A 14,967-nucleotide genomic window follows, 5' to 3' on the forward strand; every position below is an offset into this window, starting at 1 on the left:
AGAGGAAATACTGAATAATGAACGGGCATGTATATTTTGTTAAATAGGCCTCAGTGAAGGTGGAAGTTATCATAGGGTTGTGATATACACCAATATGCCATCACAGGGACGATCACTATCAAGATGAAGGGTTCGTGAATTTTGGATTTAGAAGCATGAAAAGGTGTTGTAGTTAACGAGCATCAACCATTGTAGCTGAAACTTGCATAGGAAAATACTACTGCCACAGATCCTGAGAGGAATTAAGAACTCAAAAAGTTCTCTTTTAATTACTCAAATTATTGCCAAAATGATCTAAATACATTGACAGCATACTCAAGTTCATATCACTCCCATCACATCAATGACTGGATAAGGTGGCAGAGTTGGAAAAACTTATGCCTGATATCTGTTCAAGTCGTTGACAGTGTTATGGCTCAAAATCTCCAAAGCAGAAGACACTGATAGCAAAGCATACCCTCCTACATACTTTATATAACAAAACCTGCTGTATTTGGCAGATGATCTATGTAATAACAGTAGGAGCAGATCGACCAGTGAACTCCTGCATCTTAGAAAGCTTAAGAGCAACCTCCACCTGCCAGCAAAAATGCAACAACAGTCAAGACCAAGGATGATCACAACAGATCAAGATATAAAAGAGCATAGATTTTAAGGCGTTGCTAAGGTCTTGGCGCTGATGCTGTCTAGAGATGGTAAGGTAGTGCTCCGCCTTATGTGAAGTGGCGCCTTATGGGTTTTTTTTTTTTTTTTTTTAAACACATTTTAAAATTACTTGATGAAGATTCCAAATATATATTTTTTTTATTGGTAGGTGTATGGTTTTATTAACACTTGAGATGTATGGGATCAGCTTTACTCCACCAAAAATAACCAAAACAAACAAAACAAAAACACGATTCACAAACAGGGTTTGGATTTTGTCAAGGGTTTTAAGAAAGAGCTTTGAGAAAGAATCAAGGAACAAGGAAGAACCACTGATCCAGGCAACCATTTTACTCTAGCAGCGGTGAGCTTCATTCTTCTTTCACAGGAGTAGAAATATACTGGATTACCATAGGGCTTAGGCACTCATTTTGGCATCATAGAGGTAAGTATAATAAATACTTGTATTTTTTATGTCTTCTTTTCTTTATATTTATAATTTTGTTTCATAATTATATATTTATATTATATGTTACTATGTTATGATATTGATGATTGATGATTGATGAAGATGAACTTAGTTTATTCATTTTATTGATTTGTTTTCTTGATGAATATCTTACATTTGTATGAATAGGAACCTTTAATATTTATTTAACATATGAGTAATAGGATTCAACTAGGATTTGAGCCAAATAGATTAGTTTATAAAAAAATTACATAGGAACGCTTTAGTCGATAAGGCAACGCTTTATGCCCACCTTATCGCTAAGGCGCTCCGAAAGACCCTCAAACGCCTCCGTCGCCTTACCGCCTTAAAAACTATGAAAAAGAGAGTAAATGAGTTCTTACAAGAGGGGCTAATGCTTCCTGGGAATCCCTCCCAGTCTTCGAAGCATCCTTCTCATATTGCTCGATGTAAAGACGGATGGTTGCACCTTCCGATCCAGTTCCGGAGAGGCGGAAAACCTGGAATGATGTACAGAGGAAGCAAAGACACTAAAGCCTTAAAAGAGATTCAAAAGTAAACACATTTTTCAAGTAATAATAATAAATGAACGAGCAATTACATCGTGAACTAATGATACTTAAGCACGTAGTAACTAATGATGTAATTCATCAACTTCTCGCATGATGATGACTCATCCCAACTTCAATTAATTTTTTGTTAGCTTTCTACTATCTTTCAAAAGTTATATATGGTGAGGTAGCAAATTCATGAATAATCCACCAGAAATCTGGGCCAAATCCAAATTGGTTTTGGGAAAATTTTGTGAATTATTTTATAGGATCCATTAAAAGCTCATGAATAATTTGAACAAAAAAAAATTGGTGCTTAAGAATAATTTGTGAATAATTCAGGAACCAAACAATTTGCTTTTAAAAATTCAGAATCATTAAAATGTTCAATTAAAATTTTAAGAAAATTCAAAAATTCACAAAATTTTAAAAAATGGAATATTTACGTATCTAAATTTTTTGCACACATAAAATGAATTCCCAGAATTTTTTTTAAACATAAAAAATCAAACCCCAAATTAATCCAAATCTACAAATTGGCCAGACAAATTAAACCTGAGTTATTCTACTTCCTAATCATTCTTGAATCCAGATTTCAAATATTGGTGGGCAGCTAATTAGCCACCATAATCCTCCAACTTCTTGTGCCCTAGCTTAGAGATTGTTCTCAAAACAGAATATCTAATAGAGGATAAGGAAAGTATCAATTACCAATCGTGACCCATCTGTAAACAGATATCTGATACCCTGGTGTTTTGAGATAGACCCATCAACAGGATCTTTATACTCAAATTCATCAGATTGCGCAACATGAGAAACATCTGACCTTATTCCCTTTATAATTCTGTAGAAAAACATCAAAGCAGTTAAATGGAAAGCACCATGAACTGTATATCAGAATTAGATCACTTTGAAACTCACAATTGCATAAGATGAGGCCTGACCCATGGTTTCAAAAATTCACTATATATGGATCATATAATCATAATAGAGATCCACTCCATAGTTTGTCAAGGCAACTAGGCGACCCAATGCATTGGAGGGGTGCCTAGGCAGGATTTCAGATTTTCAGAGAAGAAAAGAATGAAGTTCACCAGAACAAGGAAAATCTTGTTGGCATGACAGCATGTGACAACTTAACAGCTCGATCTTTAAGGATAAACGGTTGTAACATGGTATCCAAGCAAGGGGGTCGAGAATTCAATCCATAAGAAGTTTCCCTGACACTTTCTCCCCTCGGTGCACGTGATGGTGTTCTAGCATGAGTGTATCACGTGCAGGGCTGTGTGTGCAGGCCTGCACATGCAAGGTGTGTTTATATACATTGTTGTTGCCCTTATTAACAGCTTGAGCTTTAAGTTTTAGGATAAGCGGTTGTAACATGGTACTAGAACAGCTGATATTCATTGTTGTTACCCATACTTTAACAACTCAAACTTTTAGGATAAGTGGTTTTAACATGGTATCAGAGCGAGGTTGAGTCTTCGATCCCCATGAAGTGCAATGGGGTTCCTTTACACTTTCTTCCCTTGGGGCCACTGATGGTGTTTCCATGTGAATGAGAGTCACGCACAGGGCCACATGTGTACAGGCCTGCATGTGCAGGGAGTGTTCATATGCATTGTTGTTGCACTTACTTATAACCACTCTGGCTCTTAGAATAAGTGGTTGTAACAACAATGACTTGAGCTACAGCCGCCTAACGTGGTGGTTGAGCAGACACTTGAAATACTTCAAACTGGGGAAAGGATTGTGGAAAGGGGAATGGAAGTTGTTTCTATGTAAACCAGGAAATATGTGCCTATTGGCAGCAACTGATCTCCTTTCGGGGTGTCAAGATCAGCAAATTATGTGGATAAGTTGGTGAAATTAGGAATTGGGAGGGATGTATTGTGATTCTTCTATGACCATATCTCAGTCAATCATTTCATCAGTGTATCATTCTTTTTCCTCTCCGTGAACTTCATGAAAAATAACTTTAAACAAGAAGCTTAAAGCTCAAGAGTTTGAAGAACGTACTTGTTCACATCAGGTAGGGAAGATTGCAGCTTGACCAAATATTCCATTAGCTCCTTTGCTGCACCTGCGTCAACATTCTACAAGAAAGAATTTGAACAGGTCAAAAAGAAAATGATCATAGCCTGATCAAACTGTTAAAGCAATAAAAATCATATCTCGTACTTCATAGTCATAGCGAGTATAATAATGGCGACCATAAGTAGCCCAATGCTGAGTAACTATGTCTTCAACAGTGATCAGTTTTCCTTCATTGAGATTGTCCTTATTTTTATAGGCAATAATAGATAGCCAAGCCAGAACTGCCCAAATGCCATCTTTCTCCCTTATATGATCAGAACCTGTAAGCAAAGCACCACCCCACAAACCCCCAAGGCGTAGGAGTGTAAGCATACATAGAATCGTGTACTTCTACAAGTACCAGGGAGCATAATCACCCAGAAGAACACAAATATCGAACTTACCAGTTCCAAAACTTTCTTCACCACAAATTGAACATAATCCAGCATCCATCAAGTTCCCAAAAAATTTCCACCCTGTCGGCACCTGATCAGAACAGAAAAGGAGACCATGTAATCCCATTCAAAATGTTAGATGAGGCCATCTATGAGGTTTATGTGTTTTGTATAGTAAAATACCTCAAAAAACTTCAGATTTAAATGTTTAGCTACAACATCTAGTGCAGCTGATGTAGGCATGCTCCTGCAAGCATAGATCCCAAAATTATATGGCGATTTTTCACAAGAAAATATAGTTCATGCAGAACTTAGAATCGACTGCATGAAAATAGTGGGGTTAAAGGGAAGTACAAAATTTACAGAGCAGATAGCAAGAAAATAACAAATGTACCTAGCAACTCCCTTCAGACCAGCAGAAAAGTATGGAATGGACTGAACAGCATTTGCAGCAATAATGGCAACAGAATCCGAAGGAGTCACAAAAAACCTAAGCAAACACACTGTTAAGTTCACGAACCAAATGCTCACTAAACAGCAAGTGTGCTAATACCTTTTACCAAGGATCATGTTACGATCTGCATCACCATCAGCAGCTGCACCAAATTCAGGTGGTTCCTGTTCTGGCTTTGTTTTGCCTAACCCCATGCGAGCAACCAACTCCTTTGCGTAGGTCAAGTTGGGATCTGGATGCCCTCCACCGAAGTCTTCCTGTTTGTACAAAGCCACCATAAGAAGTGCAACAAATAACATACAAGAATACAAGAAAGCATAGTGCAACATTTTCATCTGCACAAGAAACACCTATAAATTCATCGATACCTTTGGTGTGCAGTTGAGTAATGAATTTTCATTTGCACCAAGCTCTTCTACAAAAATACATTTGGCGTAAGCTCCAGCTACTCCATGAAGTGCATCATAACTGAAGACAAAAATGAATAAGATCTATTCTGCGACACAGACGGAAAGGATGAAGCTAGATCAGGTATGATAAACCCAAAAGTGGAGCCATCTGTATACCAGAAATTGAACTTCGGAGATGTAAGCAGCTTGTGGATAGACTCAAAATCAAAAATTGACCTGGACAATTAGAAAGGAATGCCACATAAACTTGTGAAGAGCAGCAACAGAATTGCCAGGCATAGGAAGATTATATTACATTGCAATCTGGAGAAATATTTATAGTCCAAAAAAGAGAAACATTAACACTGTCACAAAGGAGGTGAACAATGAAAATTACTGTCAAAATGAATAAATCATTACAACTTCCAAAACCCAATTTGAATCTAGAGCCAAAAATTTTGTGCCATATTCATTCAGAAACCCATAAGAATTTAAAGTATATTAAATTTAAATGCATAGTTAACCACTTCAGTTTTTTATTACCATTTCTGCAAACATTGCTACCTTCATGTATTCATGTATGCTTATATATAATTCCTCCAAATTAGTTTGATACTTTCTAACTTGCCATTCAGGTGAATCTTACTTATTGAAAACTTCGTAAGGGTCCATCTCCCTTGATCTCCAAACAAGAATAAAAACAAAGATGGTATATTTAAAAGCATAGATAAATGAAAATACAAGATATCATATGGTTCTTTGTTACATTTCAAAAGGTGTAGGCATGTAGCTACATGGGATTAGGTTCAGAATTTAGAAACTGAGTCAAAGTATCACCATTAAGGCCTACTACTTTCATGCTCTGTCATCAAGTTAGTCTAATGAATTTTATGTATACCCTATCCCAATAGATGATAGGGGAGAAAGAGAGAGAGAGAAAGAGAGAAAGAGAGAGAGAGAAAGAGAGAAAGGGAGAGAGAACTTATGTGGCACCATGTGAAGGATTACTTACTTCATCAATTTGACATAATCACTAGCTGAATCAAAAACGTCAACGTCAAATTGTCCCTCAGGCCCCTGAAAACTTGTTACACCAATAGTAGAAATATCCACCTACAGAATTCATTGAGAAGGTTAGGAACATAATTAGGACGGGAAGCTACACTTGATGCAAACAAGAAATTAATATGCTGCTAGCATATAGTCAGTACATCTGGTAAATCTTCAGCAATGAAGTACTCCTTCATTGATTTTGTGTTCTCATAGATCTTATCCGTAATTGCCTCGGTAGCAGGTCCACCATTTTCCATGTTGTATTTGATCCCAAAATCCTGAGAAGCAAAGATTGTAAATATATTAGAACATCTTGGGAACTTTTGAGAAATACTGACAGTTTGGGAGACATTTTAAGGGCTTCAAGCAGTGTCAGTTCATTGAGAAACAGCAAAGGTATCCCCATGGATCTTGAATTCAACACATTTAATTATGGGTGGGTCCTATCAATCCAAGATCCTTTACCCCAATTCAGATCAGTTATGGGTGGATCTGGATATTTAAGCTTACATTTAACTATTTCTTTATTGAAAAAAATGCACCGACCCAATGTAATTTGTCAGTCCAGGATTCATATTGAAACCCAACGAAGATCTAACATAAGAAATAGTCATTACAGAGCTGGTCCCACGTATGTGGGGACCAGGGAGAGTGGGTTTGGAGTCGGTCCTAGCCTTTGGCATTTTTTGTACAAAGTGGCTGCTCTCAAGACTCGAACCCAGGCATCTGCCCTACCCCTGGCAGCCCAAACCTTTTACCATTGCTCTAAGTATTAGCCCCTAACCAAAATCTAACATGCTTAAACCAAATCCAACCTGATTTTAAACCAAAATTGGAGGCCCAAGATCCAAATCAAGTTAAAATGTGGCAGATCATAGCAAGCGTATGCACTACAGACCAAAAGAGGATAGACAACCAAAACTTGATTTTCCCAGCTTGTACAGAATTGATACTAGTTATATTTTTTTAATATTTTAGTTTTGGGAGTTATGCAGTGGTTTCACCTTCTCTTTTCAAGTTTTGCAACAGAGAAGGAAAGCATGCAAAGAGTCTCATGGTAGCTAAGCAATTGAACTAGAAACAAGAAATAATATGATGAATTTCTAATTCTTCTTAGTATAAAAGATGACAAGAAGGTTGGCAGCTTTAGTAGGTAACCCAAAAAATTTAAGACATCTTAACATACCTCATGAGGGCCACCAGGATTATGACTTGCAGTCAATATAAATGCTCCTGTTGCCTTGGATCCCTGATATTGAAATGAAATGTTTATCAGTGAACATGATAAATTTGTTTATATTAATTTACTTAGACATGAATAACATAATTTAAAAAAAAAAAAAAAAAAAAAAAAAAAGTGAACTTGCTGGATATAATATATTAAACCAAATATTAACTTACATCAGCCCCAAGTCTTTCACGGATTACAGCTGATACAGCCGGTGTTGAAAGTAATCCATTTTGTCCTACCCAAACCCGCCTTACTCCATTTGCAGCTGACATTTTAATAATAATCTGCGAATTTTTAGAACAATAATTTAGCAGTGAAATGACAGTAGAATTCTCAATCCACCTCAGAAGGATTTAGGCCTGAATACAGATACCAAAAAGACAAACAATAATAGAAGTTGTGAGTAAAATGAAAATGTAAGTGGGAAAAATGAAATTTGAAACCTAACACAATATAATAATTTACCCTAATTTCATTACCTTGTATATAATATTTCTGAAAGAAAAGCAACTTTTTAGGTAACTCATTCGCATGCTCCCCAAAGTGCTCAAGGATACACAGGAATGGACGAACACTAAAACATCAATTAATCAAAAAGGCACTAGGACAACATGCTCAAGAAGCAAATTTGCACAGTTAAAATTAAATTAATTAAAATGGTCAAAGTAGTTGAAAGCCTGACCTTCAGTTCAATCTAATAAGAAACACATCCTTATGCCAAAGTTCAGTCACCAAATTGGAAAACAGAGCGAGCTAATGGAAGAAGTCAAATAAAACAAGAGTACCACCTGCATAATAAAGACAAAAAATATACCTGAATGGCATCTTTTGAGAAATAACGGCCATCGCCAGAAACAACAAGTGTTGCGCCTGCATTTAAAACTGATCAGCATCCTCCATAATGGATATAAGTAGTAGCAAAAGAATAAGTCAATATAATAAATAAAAGTGCCTAAAATAAAAATATACCATATAATTGATCCTTTAGTTTATCAATAATTAGCTCCAAAGAAATAGGTGCCAGTCACCAGGTTGATTAATCTACTTGGACTGATGATTTCATATATGTGCAGTCTGGTTTTAAGCAAATAAGAGTCCCCAGTAATGATCAGCCTGCTGGAAATGGGAGCAGTAGTAATATATCCCAATTACAGACACACCGGTCCAGAATATATGACAACAGTTTCAACTTTAGAAACAGAACTATTTTCAAGTGTAATAATACTGGTGAACACACATTGTCCCATAATATTAAAACGAAAACCAAGCTACGCCAGCAAACAACATAATTAACCTCCAGATGCATAAAGCAATCGTCTACTGGTCTTTAATTAAAAGGAAATGGTGGTTTATCTATAGAGATGTCGTGTGGTTGTAAAATTTGAGTTAATGCTGACTAGAAAACATACTACTCACCCCACTATGGTAGACATTGCAAGCACTAATCACATGAGCATTCAGAACAAAATTAGATGGATATTGATTATTTCATTATTTGTGATTCTTAACTACACTTTTATATTTTGAATATTTTCTTCAACTGGAACAAATTGATTTGTCTTATTAATTGGTCTAACAATTCCAATAATTTTTATAAGGGGAATGACTTAACAGTTGCCACCACATTATTTGTGATTCCAATAAATTTATAGATGGATATTGATTATTTCATTATTTTTTATTCTTAAATATACTTTTATATTTTGAATATTTTCTTCGACTGGAACAAATTGATTTGTATTATTAATTGGTCTAACAATTCCAATAAATTTTTATAAGGGGAATGACTTAACAGTTGCCACCACATTGGTGACAAATGCATTGGAACCAATGTCAACTGAATCTGTCACGTGAAAGCTCAGATGGTGCTGAAGTTTTGTGCACCGGCAGACCTCAATGTCCCCTGCCAATATGTCTAGTTTCACCCCTTTTGGAGTCAGCCTCGGCCACATAGTAGAACAAACAATTAAAAAGTTCGGGTTTACAACGAGGGTGCACAGCCTACGAGGAGGGTATGTCATTACATGGAAGGTTAATGAATGAATTTGAGACTGAAATTTGACACATGGCCATTACAAACCCTTTCCTAGATATATCTCATGGCCAGATTTGTCACTTCACTCTTCCAAGTGGCAGAACAAGTGGCCATGTGTTGCAATCCATTTTTCTACATGCGAGGTGACAACAGGTTTTTGTCTTCAATAATTTGGTTCATTTTTAACAAGTATGCTTTCTATGTATAGATTTTTTTTTCCCCTATTCCAAATGAAATCTTCGAAATTCCTCCAGAATCTAACACTTGGCTTCAAGATAGATGAAACCTAGTCTAACACAGGTATTTCAATCCCTGGTCCAACCAGTTTAACCATTAGCCTCAAAGATTTCATTTTGCATCCCCTTGGAATGCTTCCATTTTGCAGACTACAAGAGTAAAATGCATAAAGAAGAAGAGGTCACTTACCCTTAACCTTCTGAGCTGTTAGTGCATTGAATGTTGATTGAACAAAATTATGCAAGTAATGAGGTTGCACAAACACTTTTACCTGAGAAAGATAGTTCCCATATCACAATACATTCAAACAAAAATCAAAAACACAAAAAGGAAGAGAAAAGAGGAAAATACTTTGGTCTTTTCTTAAAACAAAAATGTCTTCTAGCTACTCAAACACTGATGACAAGCATGCTCAATCAATTGCACTGTAAAACGCGCACTGAAAACAGGATGAATTTTTTGCATCATTCAATCTCCCGTCATGAGGAATAAAGGAATATTAAAGACACTGAAAAGTGAAAACTGAAGTCATTATATAGGGAGAGCGGGGTTGGAGCCCAATTTTAAGAAGGGAACTTGGACATAGGGGAACTCCTCTCCTAAGAAGCTTGGAGAAAGCCTCTATGACCTAGACATCGAAGACAATTAAGCTTGGTACACTGGCTCAGACGGGGGCTTGTCCATCCTCTAAAACTATGATACCTTGCTGGAGAAAGAGGGAGGAAATTAATAATTTGGTCCATCATGAGAAAAATTGGTTTATGTGGAAGAATAAACTATTCGTATCCCCCCTCGTTCCTCCTCACAAGAGGAATCTCAGTCGTGTTCCTTCACATGGATCTGGTAATCCATGGGTATCAATCCAGCAGAAAATATCAAGATTTGAGGGATGGATGAGGCCCAAAGCCTCAAACCATGAACGGGAAGATACAGCTAACATGACGAGCATGGGATCATTTTCTTTATACTGTTTTACTAAAAACAACTTGTACGATTCTAGGACTTTGAACTTTTTTCTATATTTGATAAATGACGATAACAAACTTTCTGCGATTCTGGAATTACCCAAGGATTTTTTAGATTCCGGATCCCAATAGAATATAAAATAGCCATAGCCCAACAGAGAGTTGGTCCCGCGAGTCTGGTCAGTTCTTATGTTATTTTGATATTTTATATGCTAGTTGAGGGAGATTTTTCAGATCAAGATGTAACATAACTATGCTATTCAGCTATTGGCATTCCTTGTGGCTGTACTGTTATTCTTGAATGTTATTCAGACCTACAAGAAAGTTCTTATAGTTTCTTAATAGTTCTTTGAAACTTTTAGTGGATCTACCGAGGTTTTTTGCCAATGGTTGATCAGTCAGTGGAGTCTTCAGCCTTTAATTGGTGCTGGTCAGAGATTTTGATTGGATCTGAATTGTTCCTTTTCCATTTGATTTTCTTGCAATTGGTTATTGCCATTATGCTGCCCGATTGCAAGAATCCTACGAAATTTACTGATATAAAAAATTAAAGCGATCACACTCAAAGAAAATATCCCCATACAAAACAAAATCTCAAAAAAGCATCCCTGTTCATTCTTTCTATTTTCTCCTTCCTACTCCTTTACCCACCATCAGCCAAACCTAACTGTCCATGATTGACCACTAGATCCTCAACTAATATAGTAATACCCTGTTTTTCAGATTGTTTAAACCATAAACCTAAAACCAGAAGTCAAATGAAAACTTCTTAATGTAGAACTAGAATCGGCAAAACCAATCTAGTCCCAAAACAGCAGGATGCTCTCGAAGAACAAACACAAGTCAAATTAGGATAATAGCACAACAGATCAGATTACAAGAGAAATCAGATCCGAAACAGTTGAAGCTATTGAACCAAATACTAGGGTTTCTCTGATCAGATTAGGATCGATAACAAGGGCTAACAAGACTTCAAATAGGTCCAAATCAACTTAATACCATGAACCAAAGTCCACGAGAACAGTAGGAACCAGATCTGTCAATTTCAGTTCTGCTTTGTCACAGGTCACTAAAAGACAAGAAAAGGGAGAATTTTTAAATCTCTCAAACCACTGGTCAGAAAGAGCTCCCCTTTGGGTCGAGTTCTTCCCCAGGTAGGACCTATCTTTGATCCAAATTTCAGCCCAAACTGATGGCTGAAAGTGTTTCTGGCAGCAAGGGATCAAATAGGAAAAATATGAAGATTTTCTGGACAGAATTGAGAGAAAAGTGATTTAATTAAATACCTATAACAGTAGATCAGATTTGGATCACCTTGAGTATGGAAGAAAAGAGGGAGATAACTAGAAGAGAACCCCTTGTGCTTCACACCGCAGAGAGTTAATTGGATCAAACACCAATTCCATCAGCCTTGATCAAACACAAGACAAATCTCCATGTAGAAGACAATAGCAACAACCATTAATTTGTTTATTAAATCATCTAGGCCTTTAGGAGCCTCCTCTTCTTTATTTATAATGTTAATGGGGGAGGGAATTACAAAATAGAAGGTTCCTCAAAAAGGAAACCAGATATTCTCCTAATACAATAGCTACTAAAAACTGAAATTAGAAACTAACTGAAATTAGAAACTAGTTGAAAAAGGAAATTAACTACTAAGGACTTGATCAATTAATAACTTGACTCATAAGGAAACAAATATAACTCAAATCAAGCCCAACTAGAAAGGAAACTAATGAAAATGGAAACTAACTAGTAATCCCGTACTCAATCTTAGAGCCCCCTTTTTAGACCCATAAAAGTGGTCTATTACACTCAAAACACATGGGATCAAAAGCCTAACATGTATGGAACCCAACCCTAGGCTTATTCCTAATAAAATAAGCCTATTTTGGTAATTAATCTGCATCACTGCCATTTAGATTGTCCAAATCAAAACCCCAAATTAGCAGTGCATTAACTGTGCAGGATTTGAATATAGACACTCTTAACCTTCCCCTCCTTTAGAACCTGCAGAGGCACTACATTTCCCTTTCTATTCCTCATGGTCCCTTTATTTTGCGATCATCAACAGCAGAAACAGCAGCAGCAGCTTGAACTCAACTGAGGGCAAAGCAAATTCACCTGATTCTAGTTAAGGGGATGTCCCCTCATCAAAGCTTTTCCTATTCTCAAAATATAAACAGTCTCTCAAAAATTTTAAAAAGCAGTAGAGGATTGCTAATACTTCTCTATATAACCATATTGAGAGAGTTGTGGTATAAGACTTTTCTCAAAAACCATCTCATTCATTCAAAGTCTAGGGTTGCAAATTGGTGCATAATGTGTAACAAAGTAATCAGCATGTTTAAACATGGTGTTTAACTGTTTATTGGAATCTTCTTCCCCCAGTAAATCCTGCGAAAACGTTTGAGGATTGAATAGGACCATCGCTCTAATTTTTTCCTCTTTTGGGTTGACACTGTTTGTATTTGGCAGACCAGAAATAATCTGACTGAACCATCGTAATCATCTGGGTAAAAGCTTTTCGTTGAAAGGTGGATATGAATGCACAGTATCAGATGCTTACAAATGGGGATTTAAGGAAAATGAAAAGGTTTTGTTTCATTAGTGAATGAACAATTTCCTCTCTACAAAACGGTTGACCAGTTGAGATCTCCAACTGGAATTTCACAATCCAATTGCTTAAGAACTGAAATCTTTATTAGAAAGCAGCAAAATAATTTCAAGCAACAAGTTTTTTAACGAGGTGTATCATTGTATATTGAGAAATAAATAACAAGGTCAGAAAACCATACATGAATACTTTGCAATTGTCATCTGTAGAAAAGCATCACTGACCTATACCATTTCTCACTCTTATCTGACAACTGAATGGATCAGCCAGATAAGTGTACTACAATAACTTTCAGATCAAGAGAAAAAAAGAAATGAAGGCAACAACTTGGTTCAGATAATTTGTTTAGTTCCCACTCTTGTTGAATTGTAAAAGATGTGTTCCATATAATGGAAGATCGGGATCCAGAGATGCTACCACTTGTTTAGTTCCCACTCTTGTTGAATTGTAAAAGATGTGTTCCATATAATGGAAGATCGGGATCCAGAGATGCTACCACCAATTGACATGCGAAAAAGAACATAGTAGATTTTCCCACTTGAAAAATATAATTAGAATTGGTGCTGCCCTTAAAGTTGTGGATCGATATTTGTCTCATGTTATTAATTATTCTTTTCCAACCCCCCAACTCCAGAAAAATTGGGCTTCTTCTAGCTCCTACACTACTAGGAAGTAAGGCTCCTCGGACGGAGGACATCAATCGCAAAACATCTAATAAATCCACAACCTCACGGTCTAAACTAAACAGAAGACGAATCGATCAAATCCAAACCAGACTGTCAGAAGATCCACAACTCGAGCATCTAACACCAATCGAAACACGAATGATATAGGCAGAAACCACATCAAAATCAATCAAGAAACAGAATAATCCAAACGAATACGAGAAGATCTAATGCTCAACAAGAAGGAACACAATTGACAATTCCATCCATTTTAAATTACCTTCTTCCTCAGACCAGAAGTCCCTGGCTTCTGACCATCAAAAGGAGTAGTTTCAACACGGGAAACCTCAAACATCACCATCGGTTCGTAGCTCTCCTGCAACGAACCAGAGATTTGAGGACTATATCAAGAAGAACGTGAAGATTTGGAGAATTGGGACAGTAAAGGAGGATAAGTAGGCAACTCACTCCTTTTCTTAGGCGTTGTGGACACCACTCCAGCCAGCTTTGAGTGAGAATAAACGACAGGTTGGCAAATGGAAAACCGACGTGTGCGTGGTTTTTAGTGGCCAAATGATCGCTCTTTCCTAGATCCGAAAGAAGCGGGTTTAGGCTTTTAAACACCAATTTGCTCTTTTCTTTGATTAAACCGCGGCATTTTAACCAGATGCGGTAGTAAACCAGCCAGAAGATGTCAACAACCAGGGAATAACTGGTTCGGTTGGTCTGGTTACCGTCAACCCGATCCTGAATTCACTCTATCCATTCTTTTATTGGATATTTGAAAATTTGCTATCCAATGGGGTTGCGAACATCAGGACATTGAATTTAAGGCATGAAAATCTTTTCACAGCTGGGTTCTATTTTTCCATAATCTCACTTGTCTAGTAGTATACAACACTCTTAGCAAAAACAAGTCCATTTTAAACATGTTATCGTTGTTACTGTTTAATATACGTTTTCCCATCTGCTTCTCAAAGATACTTAAAAAAACAGTAAACGGCAAGCATTTTCGTTCTAAACACGTTTAAAACGCGTTTAAATACGTTTTCCTTTTTTTTACGTCTTTTAAAACTTAACTTGTTGAACATAATGTCTACTTAATTGATCATATATTTCTCTTCCGAGCTCTGATCCACTTGATTCTTTCGCCAACTTCAAGCTAACTCAATACCCTATATTTCT

The 14,967-nt window shown here is 36.6% G+C and overlaps 1 protein-coding gene across 2 annotated transcripts; it reads right to left on the reverse strand.

Annotated features, from left to right (window-relative positions):
* Window positions 1–233: 233 nt before the first annotated feature.
* On the reverse strand, window positions 234–14,279 carry LOC122079760 (phosphoglucomutase, cytoplasmic-like). 2 transcript variants are annotated; one of them, XM_042646470.1, is made up of 19 exons: window positions 14,251–14,279; window positions 14,063–14,158; window positions 9,725–9,806; window positions 8,078–8,133; window positions 7,434–7,547; window positions 7,219–7,281; window positions 6,191–6,310; window positions 5,992–6,092; window positions 5,157–5,216; window positions 4,959–5,058; window positions 4,690–4,847; window positions 4,531–4,626; window positions 4,320–4,383; window positions 4,146–4,227; window positions 3,847–4,022; window positions 3,685–3,761; window positions 2,377–2,509; window positions 1,498–1,614; window positions 234–577 (listed from the first exon to the last, which is right to left on the reverse strand). In XM_042646470.1, the coding sequence occupies exons 2-19, from the start codon at window positions 14,141–14,143 to the stop codon at window positions 506–508; spliced, it is 1,752 nt and encodes a 583-aa protein (XP_042502404.1). In that variant the 5' UTR covers window positions 14,144–14,158; window positions 14,251–14,279; the 3' UTR covers window positions 234–505. The 2 variants fall into 2 exon arrangements, with proteins under 2 accessions (XP_042502404.1, XP_042502405.1); XM_042646471.1 differs by lacking the exons at window positions 8,078–8,133; window positions 9,725–9,806; window positions 14,063–14,158; window positions 14,251–14,279 and adding an exon at window positions 7,743–8,043.
* Window positions 14,280–14,967: the final 688 nt, after the last annotated feature.

Source organism: Macadamia integrifolia, chromosome 5 (assembly GCF_013358625.1).
Source record: "Macadamia integrifolia cultivar HAES 741 chromosome 5, SCU_Mint_v3, whole genome shotgun sequence".
Taxonomy (NCBI): domain Eukaryota; kingdom Viridiplantae; phylum Streptophyta; class Magnoliopsida; order Proteales; family Proteaceae; genus Macadamia; species Macadamia integrifolia.

What these genes read in the sequence shown, in the direction of transcription:
- LOC122079760 (XM_042646470.1), bottom strand. Translation starts at nt 14,143, where the DNA reads ATGGTGATGTTTGAGGTTTCCCGTGTTGAAACTACTCCTTTTGATGGT. An exon ending in TTACAGATGGGTCACGATTG is followed by an intron (nt 1,615 to 2,376) that starts GTAATTGATACT and finishes ACATCATTCCAG; the next exon opens with GTTTTCCGCCTCTCCGGAAC. An exon ending in AGGAAGCATTAGCCCCTCTT is followed by an intron (nt 578 to 1,497) that starts GTAAGAACTCAT and finishes TTTTGCTGGCAG; the next exon opens with GTGGAGGTTGCTCTTAAGCT.